The sequence below is a fragment of the Crinia signifera genome, chromosome 2 (assembly GCF_055691185.1).
Source record: "Crinia signifera chromosome 2, ASM5569118v1, whole genome shotgun sequence".
In the NCBI taxonomy this organism is placed as follows: domain Eukaryota; kingdom Metazoa; phylum Chordata; class Amphibia; order Anura; family Myobatrachidae; genus Crinia; species Crinia signifera.
The window spans coordinates 353,977,378-353,989,600 of NC_139218.1; the positions used below are offsets into that span (position 1 = coordinate 353,977,378).

Here is a 12,223-nt window from a genome sequence, read left to right on the forward strand (position 1 = left end):
AAATTGAAACTCTGCAAAAAAAATGAAATTTTGAAATTTCACCTACACTTTGTTTTAATTCCTGTGAAACACCTAAAGGGTTAACAAACTTCCAAAATGCTGTTTTGAATACTGTGAGGGGTGCAGTTTTTGAAATGGCATCATTTATGGGGGTGTCTCACATACAAGTCCCTCAAAGTCACATCAGAACTGAACTGGTCCCTAAAAAAATCAGTGTTTGAAATTTTCTTGAAAATTTGAGAATTTGCTATTCATATTTTACGCCTCCTAGTGTCCAAAAAAATGAAAAGGAAGTTGAAATAATGATGGCAACATAAAGTAGACATATGGTCTATGTTAGTTATTAACTATTTTGAGTGGTATGATTATTTGTCTCACAAGCAGAAAATTTAACATTTTGCAAATCGCTAAATTTTCCATTTTTTCACGACATTTTGGTATTTTTCACAAAAAACCACAGACTGTATCGACCCAAATTTACCACTAATTTGAAGTACAATGTGTCACGAAAAAACAATCTCAAAATCACTGGGATAAGTAAAAGCAAAAAAAAGTTATCCCCACTTAAGTGAGACATGTCAGATTTGAAAAAAATGGCTCTGTCAGGAACGCAAAAACTAGCTCTGTCAGGAAGGGGTTAATCCTCTCCTTATCCAAAAATGAATGGAAGGCGGCTCATGCTGGCTGTATTTCTGTGATGGTGAAGGAATTACAATACATGATTGGAATGTGCTGGAGTAAGCACCCTCCCTACTACATGCTATGTTTCCATCCACACCTAACAGATATTGACGATGCTTTTCAGCCATGTGGACATTACCAGCAGATCCTGCCTTCTGTCTACTTGGCCATTACAAGACACCTGTGTCTAATGCCAGTCTGACCCCCTTTTAAACTGAGCAGCAAATGACTTGGTTAAAAATGTTAACCCGGTAATTTGCTGAATTACACGGGTATTACTTTAGCGAAAAAAAGGGTCAACCCGACCAGGGTCAGAGACCTGGGATGAGATATAATAGGATGAGAGATTCAGAAAGTGAGAAATTTGGGAAGAAATCTCGGTACTTATGTAGTAACTGGGCTGCCGATTTTGAAATCGGGTCCATCGCATCGCATCGCACCCGACCAAATCGCATGCGATGCGATGCGATGCGATGGACCCGATTTTTCCATAGGATTCAATGTTAAAATGGACTGAGTCCATTTTAACATGGAATTCAATGGGAAAAAGGGGTCCTTTTCATACCCCTACTATCCAAGTGGGCATGGAGTTGGATATAAACCTGTGGCGAGCGTAGCGAGCCACCGAGCCCGAAGCGTGGCGAGCGTAGCGAGCCCCGCGAGGGGACACAGAATACCGTCCCCTCGCGGGGCTCGCTTCGCTCGCCACGCTTCGGGCTCGGTGGCTCGCTACGCTCGCCACAGGTTTATATCCAACTCCATGCCCACTTGGATAGTAGGGGTATGAAAAGGACCCCTTTTTCCCATTGAATTTCATGTTAAAATGGACTCAGTCCATTTTAACATTGAATCCTATGGAAAAATCGGGTCATCGCATCGCATCGCATCGTATGCGATGCGATGCGATATCGCATCGCATCGCATCTGATTGTATGCCTTAACTTAAGGCATACAATCAAAATATCGGCAGCCCAGATACTACATAAGTACCGAAATCTCCAGTTTTTTTAAAGCAGCAATCATTTACACTGCAAAATCAAGCTGGTTTTGCAGTGTAAATGATTGCCACTTTAAAAAAAACTGGAGATTTCTTCCCAAATCTCTCATCCTATTAAATCTCACCCCTGGGATTTAAGACCTGTGTTGAGCCTTATAACAGAACAAATTACTGCGTAGAACTGCTTCACCTAGTAATTTGATGTTCAGTGTGAAAGGGGTAGAAATGTAAAACGTCTCTTTTCCTTTCCTGTGGAATTCCTTCACTCCACTCAAGTGCAAAGATTGTTTTTTAAAGCTAAATTACTTTATGTCTATGGAGGACATTATACTATCCTCTGCAAATAAACTTTCTGATTTCACGGACACATGGTTCCTCTGGATAGAATATAGGTGCTCTGATGCTTATAAAGCCTATATATCCAAAGTCCACCATGCAATATATCATGAGTGGTCCTTTTTCATATGATATATCATACACAATCCCAGCAAGGGCTGCAGGATCCGCAAATCCTACATGCAACCCTTGCGATCTCTGGCTCCGATGCGATGAGCTCGGGACCGCGCTCCGGATCAGAATCTGAGGTTAGGCAGATACAATTTGGGCACTTTTCACCAGATTTCTTGGCCCAATTCTTCAGAATTGGGTGAGAAGTGCCCAGATCGTATGTGTGTCTGGGCACCTGAAGACTTGTGTGCACTTATGGGCATCAATTAAATATTGTTTAAAAGAATTGTGTGACATTTAGAGTAAAACTACCTATTTTACTGTAGCGGTTAAGTGTGTCGGACAATGTTTTCTGATGGAATTAAACATCAGGTCTGAAATATACTTAAGTCATATTCTTAACCCCTAATGGAATATTGGTGGCCTACACCCTATACAGCCGTCTACGTCATGAAGGTTGGCATTCTGGTTCTATATGATGCTATCCGGTCCATAGGTCGACAGTTAATACTGTAGGTCGGCACCATATGGTCGACATTAACGAAGCAAAAGGCAAGCATGAGGCTAATTTTGTTTTTCATACTTCCATGTGGACTTCGATCGTGAACAGTAAAGCGTGCCGAGCACATTGAGGCATCCGACCTGAAGCATGGTGAATAAAGGGAACCATGCGAGGGGGCACAAACACTAACTTGGGCTCCATGAGCGGTAATCTATAATTTTAAACCCAAAAACCTCGTCAGACTTTTCCTGTGTTGACCGTTGATCACTGTTTGGTGTCAAACTATTGACCGTTGATCTTTACACGGTCAACAGTTTACACCATGACCCTATGGGATAGGCATACAAAGAAGTAATAACATATGTAGAAGTTAAAATGGGCAGATATTACATGGCTTGAGGTTCAGTGAATGTGCCACTGTTAGAGGGAACATATACAAAGTACAGAGCACATGGCATTACTTACCGAGGCCTTTGGGATTAATCCCGCTACTGTCTGTAGGATTTACAACCCAGTAGTAATATTTCAGAGTGTGCATGAGCTGTAATACTGTTCCCACCCTACGGATGGTGGTGTATATAGTGGCAGTGCCGATAAATTCAGCTGATAAATAGGTGTACAATGAAAGCTGCACCTGCAACATAAAAAAAAAGAGTACTTTAAAATCATGGCCAACACCGCACACCCCTCTATACCCTTTAGCTGTTTATGGGTAACCCATGATAACCAATTACGTCCTGCCATCTTTTTTAGTCTAATTTTTTATAGTGTCAGCAGATGTCAAACTGACTGCTATTGGTTAATGTCCTCTGTTCCCGTGCAGGATTTCTAAAATGTCCTAGTTGGTATTCTCAGTACACTATAAATGAGCAGAAACCAGAAGAATTTGGGTTAGTACAGGATTAAATATATAGGTCTAGTAATTCCCCCAAATTGACAGTCACAGGTTACCATTCCTATACAAGTTACAATTTTTTTTTTCCCATCCCTTAAAATTCTGATTAGGGGAATGTTACGTCTTTAATTTTAACTGGTTTGCATCAACAAAAGACCGTTAAGAAACTTGCTGAGCCCATGTGTCTCATTGCTCACAGACACCAGCTGTAATAAGCAGACATCACTAAGAACATATAGCCAGAAATCTAGGCAGAAACGCCCCTCATAAGAGCACTGCTGGAGGTGCGATACCTTTGCTGGAGTGTGTATCCAGATGGCAGGGTTGAAGAGGATGTGATCACAAAGCTGCTTAAGTAAAGGTGCCCCATGAGACAATCCGTCCAGGTACTTTGCGAATGACAGAAACTGTTCCAGCACAGCTCTTGTTATGTGAACCCGGGAGGACTATAAGGGAAGACAACATAAAAATCCATCACCACAGAACACAAGAAACACAGTCTTCTTTACACACTTCTTTTTTTTTATTTTATAACACCAAACTCAGTGCAGTAAAGACTATCTGACATTTTTCATACTTCTGTGACTGGCATTTGGTGTATTTTTAAAGCATACATAGAAAAACAAACTTAAGGGAATGTTTCATACAGTGTTTTTATTCAAGAGCACAAACCAGCTGTTTCTTGGATCTCATCATGTCCAGATCGCGTGATAGTGTTACACTGAATTATTATATCAGTACAAGCAAGCTACCAATCCCATGTATGTAATATACCATTGAATGGCCCCCTATATACAGTATAGCCATAGATAAGGCAAGCATTCTGTTGTCTCAAGCAACAAATAATTACAATATGATGCATAATTGTTAGATCTCAGTGAATGGATTAGCTGCACATTATTCAGGCCCACACAACTGGGCAGATGTTTAAAGCCTGGGGAAGTGATACATTGGCCAGTGATAACGCAGCAGCCAATCAGCCCCTAATTGACATTTTTAAACAGAGCCTGTAACACTGCAGCTATGAGCTGATTGGCTGCTGTTATCAACTTCCACTTTATCAATTTCCCAGGCTTAAAATATCTGGTCCAGCGTTTCCTAGGGAAGTAAGAAGCTGGGTATTGGGTTCCACGCAGAGAGGAGAAGCCGCACTGCAAGTACAATGAGTCATAGTATAACAAATCTGGGGGGGACAGATATCTAAGTATTACAACTTATTATCCAGCAAATGAGACAACGGCACACAAGACCAGAAGGCAACATTCAGCAACACCACTACCAAAGGATTCCAATGGACCTAAGCTCCATCTTGCATGGTCGCATGGGAAGAGCGTTGGGAGTGATACAAGTTTACACACAGTCACACACACACACACACACACACACACAACAGGATTCGGAGCTTACAGTTATTTTAACAGATCTAGGAGGAGATGAATTCTTATGTACCTGTGATAAATCTGCCTTAATAATAGATGATGAGGTTACGTAATGCGAGTTCAAGCCGTAGATCTGCTTCTGTTGCTCATCTACACAATGTTCTAGAGCAGTGATGGCTAACCTTGACACTCCAGCTGTTGTTGAACTACACATCCCAGCATGCCTTGCATCAGTTTTACTATTTAGCCATGCTAAAACTGATGCAGGGCATGCTGGGATGTGTAGTTCAACAACAGCTAGAGTGTCAAGGTTAGCCATCACTGTTCTAGAATAAGGATAATGAGCATTGCTACATCCTATATTGGGTCAATGCTACAATAATGCAATCTGTGCCCCCCCTATCAGATGGGACATTGAAGTTACTGTATATGGGTTATAGCATGATGTCTTGTGAGGACACACAGCTATGAACCTGCCATGTAATACAGCAAAATAAATAGATATCAAGGGGTCAATTCAATTATCTACGCAATTATCTTGGCACCGCAAGTCTCTGCAGCTCTTCATGAATTTGTTTTCTGCCCCATAGAGGCGAGGTTGATCTGTAGACTGAGATACATTGCTGGAGCATTGCAATGGCAACTCACCCTCTTCCTCACACCTTAGGGAACCAACCCCTAGATGCCATAGGATAAATAGCTTTCATCACATGGCAATAAGGTAACTCATTCAAGAAACACTGAACCTACATTGTGTAGTGTATGTATGTCACAAACTCACCTTTTCCAAAAGGTAGCCAATGACCAAGAAGCCTTTTCCCCCCAGCATCTGCTCCTGCATGGCCACCGAGCTCTTCAGCAGCTCCACCAAGAAAGCCAGGAGGGTCGCACTGGAAAGAGATCGCGTTTACTCCCATTGCTTTACAGTAATAAACATTTGATTTAAAAAGAGTCTGTGATCTGATAATAATCAGGAAGATGCCCTGGTGTAAGGTTGGCATCACATGGGCACTTGTTCTGCTGCTTTCCTACACACTGCCATTTAGAAATGAATGGGTTTTGCCCAGAGGGTGGCACAGCGAGCACGCTACCTGTAAGCAACATTTAGGGCTGGCTGAGAAACCGCTCATGCAAAGAAATTCTTCACAGAATTATATATGTTGGATACTATGTGGAAGATTCAGGCAGCTTTGTTTCCTGCCAGCAGGAATTCCGCACCGAGATGGCAATCTCTAGCGCTCTTACTGCCGCAGGAAAGTCCTCGGGAGAGATGCAGTTATGTACAATGTGCTGCTTGGCGCCTTTTGGGTAATTGAACAGAAAGATGCTCTGTAGAAAAGGCAGCGAGCGAATGAAGATAGCACAATTACTGGGAGATATCTAGCTGTTAAATACTATTTTACAATATCCTACAATACATATAAAAGCATAAAACACATCATGCCAGTGCCAACCGCTATATTCCTTTTCCTTCCGATTACCACTGCCAGCTATAACCACGTGTTTGAGATCAAAGATTCAGAAACCTGTTGTATAAACAGGAAGATGGCCCAAAACGGCACCTAACATCAATATTGTGAAGGTCAACCGGCATCATTTTTAAAGAGCATGTTAGCGTTAGGCTGCAGTTAAGGCCTAAATGCACAAAACATGCACTATGACACTACAGAGGTATTCAATTAGTCCATTTTTGGGGGCTAACCAAAAAACAGACTGTCCCTATTCAATTGCGGCCATTTTCTGCCATTTTTTTACTGATGCAGTTTTCCTTTTGTTTCAACTAAAACATGTGGATCGGCAAGTAATTCACCTATCCACGTTTTCTGAATGTGCCGATTTTTATGGCAGATGGAAAATTAGCACTTTAATTAAATAGGTCAAATGCAAATTCCACCGAAAATCGTTGAAAAGTGCAGATTTTTCAACTATCGGAAAAAATAGTCATTAATTGACAACCTCCCTATGTCAACATTCACAATGTAAACTGATGCCCGGAGGTATACTGAAGGAGAACTTTGACATTCTATATTAATACAATATTACCACTTCCCGGTGACCTATGTACCCACTCAGATCATCTGGATACAGCATCGGCAAGTGCACACTCTCAGATGCCGGCAGCGAAGGAGTGCTGGTGGTGGGGCTAGCATGGTCCTACTAGGAATGTTGTCCAACAGCGGATGCTGCCAAGTTTATTATTTTGATCAAATTGGCAAAAACATAACAAAAAGTGTCTAGTTTATACCCAACTTAAGGGTCTTATTATTAACTTACTGAACATAAAACTGGAAGTCAGTATTATATTTTTTACTTTGTGCATGGATCAATCTATATGGCAAGCTGAGCAAAGGAACAATATCATCGGCTATCTTTTTGTCTCAAATCCCAAAATGTAGTTTCCGTACATAAATGGGCATGGCCTCAAATTGTACATGATCTCTTCTTGTAACAATGCAGTTTCAAAATGAATCCGGCACCACGCATTCACTAAGCGCTTTCAAGAAGCCATTTGTAACTGCAAATTCATACATTATAGCCCCTATAATCTGCCATATTTCTGTAACTGTCGCTGTTAAGGAGATTATTTAGCCTGCGAGAGAATGAAGCTGTTTCCTTGGGGAGAAAGGCAATGAACAGAAAGTTTATAGGAAACGTCTGTAAAAGTGTGAGCATCAAGACCCGAGACAGGACTTTTTATATCAGAGTGTAGACATATCGCATTCTGTATTACAGAAAGCCTTGAAGATATTCCTATTAAATCTACAACTACTGGAAAGCAGCTTCAGCTGCAGAGCTAAATGCTTTTATCCATGCTGGGGGACAGAGGCCACTTCTACTTCACAAGTACTTTTTTTTTTTTCCTTTTTTTAGTACCTGTGAACTACATAAAATACCGGGCTGCTTGGACAGGTATAGCAGACATGAGGAAATGCTACAGAAAGTGATCCCCCAGTCCATAGCTGCGATAGAGAACATTCTCGCACATTATTGGTGGGAATATTACAGAAGACGAAAAATCTAAAATAGGGGTCGGTTCTTTCACCTGATGCTTCTACTGTTTTAGAGAACAAATGACTCATTTAGCCATTTCCTTTTATTACAGAGCAGGTCTAGTTAAAATAACCTATTTTATTTCATTATTAAAAAAAAAACGTTGCAGGTAATTTAATAACAAAAAGACAAAGCTACAGATGTTGCCTCTATATGCCACACAGCAGAAGAAGAGTGGTGCGTGAGCTTCTGTAAGCGGACATGGACTACGCTAGATTTACCGGTATCCAGATGGCTGACAGACCATAATGGTCGACACTGTAAAAAGGCTATGCTCAACATGGTTTTTTTTTTTCTTTTTTGAACAGGGAAACAGGGACTGACATCTTGGAAGACGTGCTCTTCATAGACACTTAGAGTCACTCACATAACGTAATTTGCACGAGGTACCACTATTACCTTGTCCCATAGATGTAGCAGTGCAAGTTGCTGGAAGCGGATGCGGTACTATATAATAAATGCAGCGGAAGGGAAAGGTTAACTCTAAACTAGAATTCTATACTTTAAGATTTGTATCTGAACATCTCAGTTTGGCAGTTCGTTTCCCTTTAAGCTAAATACTTAAGTCTGCTGCTAAACCAAAAACTCCCAGCATGCTCGGTGCTGGAACACAATGTACAAATCAATATGGAAGGAAACAACACTGAGGGGCAGATGTACAAAGCCGTGAAAAGTGATAAAGTGGCCGGTGATAACGCAGCAGCCAGTCAGCTTCTGTCATTTTTCAAACCCAGCCTGTAACTTGGCAGTTAGGAGCTGCTTGGCTGGTGCGTTATCGCCTTACACTTTATCACTTCACCAGGCTTAATACATCTGCCCCTAAATGCCATGTTCACAACATTAAATATCATTTTGTTTTTTGACCATTGCCCAGATGGTGTGTTTCAAACCAAAATATATCACCCACTGTCAGTGCTGAAGAGCGCCTCCATCACTACTTTACACTATGTGTGATTGGTCTTGTGGAGCTTTCTGCATTGCTATTAGAGAATCGCTTAATGATTTCTATGTATTCCCGGGAGTGCATTTACTCAGAGGATTGCACATTCTATTGTGGCTGGTAGGGATGGATTGGAACGGCCTCCTATAAATCAATAATAAACCTCAATCTCTTTATAGATGCTCACGTTTAACCTTCTTAAAATGCAAGCAATGCACAAAGCACTTCCTTGGGCTACTGTCTTCAACCATTAAACTCCGTACAAAAGCAGGTTTGTATCACATAATGTACAGACCGATCTGCAGCTCCTTACCAGACCGTGGTTTCCACCTGACTGTCGTTCAGCTGCCGATTGTCCAGCTGTGCAAAGAGTGGAAAGAGAACCTGGATGCCCCCAATTGAATGGATTGCGCTGTGTATTGAGTGCGTTACAATAGCTTTTACATCCTAAGACCAATGAGAAGAAGAGGACACAATGACACATATTACACACTTGCAAAACATGAAACAGAAGGAAAAACAAAAACATTATTGAAACTAGTTATTCTTCTAGCAATCAATGAATGTGGTCGTGTTCTACATCTATTGTTACACAAATTACTTAATGTCACAGAGCAGAGATCTCGGATAACGCTGCAAAATGTTGTGGTCTATTAAACAGAATACCTTGGATTGCAAATGACAATATATGTGGCATTTAGTCTGCGTTATTCTTCATAAACTCTGCTCTTTAGACAAAGAAGAGAGACGGAGGTTGTTCTGGAGAAGGTGATGGAGGGGGCATAATAGAGACAGCAAGATGTGGGGGAAAGGTAGGCAGGGAGGGGGAGGGAGGGAGTGGAAGAGAAAAAGCAAGGGTGGTGAAAGGCAACTAGCAAAGGAGGGGAGGAGTGAACGGGAACCACCATGGGGGGAGTGGCGAAAAGGGAACAAGCGAGGGGGAGCGGCAGAAAGGGAATCAGCAAGGGGGAGTGGCAGAAAGGGAACCAGCAAGAGGGGAGCGACAAAAAGGGAACCAGCAGGAGGGGAGCAGGGGAAAGGGAATCAGCAAAGGGAGAGTGGAGGAAAGGGAACCAGCAAGGGGGAAGCTGCGGAAAGTGAAGCAATAACGGAGAAGGTATATACAGTAGCAACATCGGATGGGGTGGATGGGAGACTGCAAATTAGATGGAGTGGATGGGAGAAAGTAAGTAAGGAAAGGGTGAAGAGGAGACAGCCAAAGGGGCAGTGGCGGGAAGAGATACAACAGAGGGGAAGAGATATAACAAGAGGGTGAAGACATTGAGGAGGAGCGGTTGGGTGGGCGACAGTGAGAAGGAGGAAGAGGGGTTGGGCAGATGACATTGAAGTACAGAAAGATAGAGACAGTGAGTGAGTGAGTAGAGAGAAACAGTGACCAATCGCCTGCATCCAAGCATGAATCGCCTGCATCCAAGCATGAGGGCTTAAGTATAATAAGGAGGGTTAGTGGAGAAGCAGAGAAAGGAAATTAATAGTGTCAGCAGCGGAGAGTGGGGGGAGCCCCGCATATTACTTTTATGCTTTTACCCCTTTTAGTGGCAACATCCTTTTTGAGAGATGTGCAAAAATATCTTCTAAAAATGCTGACATCTCTGAGAGATGCGCATAATATAGGCTAAAGATGCCAGCATCACTCACATTTGTTATATAAATTCAAATGAAAAAAAATTATATTTCCTATATAAAGGCAAATATTACAGGTCATTATGATGAATAAAATGTTTGCTTGGCAATTTTGACAAATTCACTTGGCACTCAAAGGGTTAAAACCTTCTGACTAAATTAAATATTATATAAATATCGGTTTATAAACTGACAATGTCTAGGCCATAATTCACAATTTCCAGAGAAAACGATAATGCTGGCTATTGCCTTCACATAGAGAACTATGTATCAGACCGTTCCTTCAAATGTCATTTCTCTTTGTGCAGAAAGGTAAGATGTAATATGATTCAGTCTCTCGCAGGAGCTATTTCGAGCTAGTGATGTTCTGGGTGGGTAAGCAACAGATGCGCCTTTCTCTATGTCTGGGCATTCTCTAACAATCATAATCTGCATGGCTGCCTGGTCAGCTGCACATCAACACAACACATCTGAATTGTTCTTTAATCCCAGTGCCCCCTTGTACTCGGTATTCAGCCCAACAGCCCCAGCAAGTAGCACCGTGATCGAAAAGCAGCTATTCATAAGGAGAATTCATCATTTGCAATGTGGTGCTACATGGAGCAACACAACCGATTTCATAAATCTTTTACAAGTGTGGTTTGGGCCTATTATACACCTTTTACACCAGAGCCGCGACCCGGGTTATTGCCGCTCCAGTCCGGGCCGGGGCTTGGTTTACAAAAACAAAAAAAACCCGGGTCCTGTTACCCGGTGTCCAACCCGGCAAATGTTCAGGGACGGATATGGGGCTTCCTCGGAGTCAGGGCCGTGTAAATGGGTAACCCGGGTCATCCAACCCAGGGACCAATTTCCACCAATCAGAGAGCCCCCAACCACCGGGCCGCAGCGCCCTGAGGTCAGTCCGGAGGTTGGGCAGGGGCTACAAAAAGGTGTAAAAGGGAACAACTGCCGGGTCCCATTCGGTTCCAAAAACCCGGATGCGAACCGGCAGTTTTGGTGTAAGTGATACTAGTGGTAAATTAAAATGTAAGTAAAAAGTCCTAGCACCATATTGGTCTTTTTTTATGCTTCAAACTTACAAGAAAAACCATCCGATAAATGTAAGGGTATGTGACGTATGATAATTGCAGTAATGAAGTATAAGGATGACTTACCTGTAACATTAATGCATGGGGTGAATGCACAAATATAGAAGCATTTTCCTTTGGTGACGATTCAAGGCAGAGCTGGGCATCCGTGGCCTTCGCGTTGTAAGTAAATGCTATACTGCTTGCTAGTTTCCCATCATACAGAACCTGCTTGTGATGCTCAGCCAGGTGAATATCACTCTCAGATTTAAATTTGAATGTACTCTAAAAAGAGAAAGCAACGGATCTTACATGACGACACTGCACAATGGATTTATACCAAAAGTTAACAATTTATTCCAATGTTATCATTTAAAACCCATAACTACAGTAAGCTTAGCATTCTAGTCACGGAAACATCTTCAAGGTCAAACCAGGGTAAGAATCATAGCACTAAAAGCATAACTTGGAAGTACAATCTAACACATTTGGGTAACACAAACATCTAAGGTGAATCTAAAACAGATCGGTCAATCGGTCAACTGTAAAAACTGCGCTGTAGCCCCTCCATCTAAATCATTTCATGAGGGGATGATGCAGGACTTCATTCTGCTGCT

At 42.0% G+C, this 12,223-nt stretch overlaps 1 protein-coding gene across 7 annotated transcripts in view; it reads right to left on the minus strand.

Moving 5' to 3' along the window:
- The window catches only part of NBEA (neurobeachin), a 564,577-nt gene that overhangs the window by 381,676 nt on the left and 170,678 nt on the right, over positions 1–12,223 (minus strand). For all 7 annotated transcript variants that reach the window (XM_083169798.1, XM_083169794.1, XM_083169792.1 and 4 more), the window contains exons 9-13: positions 11,694–11,891; positions 9,206–9,339; positions 5,683–5,791; positions 3,816–3,968; positions 3,093–3,261 (exon numbers count right to left, since the gene is read on the minus strand). In XM_083169798.1, coding sequence (XP_083025924.1) covers positions 3,093–3,261; positions 3,816–3,968; positions 5,683–5,791; positions 9,206–9,339; positions 11,694–11,891 — 763 coding nt within the window. The remainder of the gene's footprint in view (positions 1–3,092; positions 3,262–3,815; positions 3,969–5,682; positions 5,792–9,205; positions 9,340–11,693; positions 11,892–12,223) is intronic.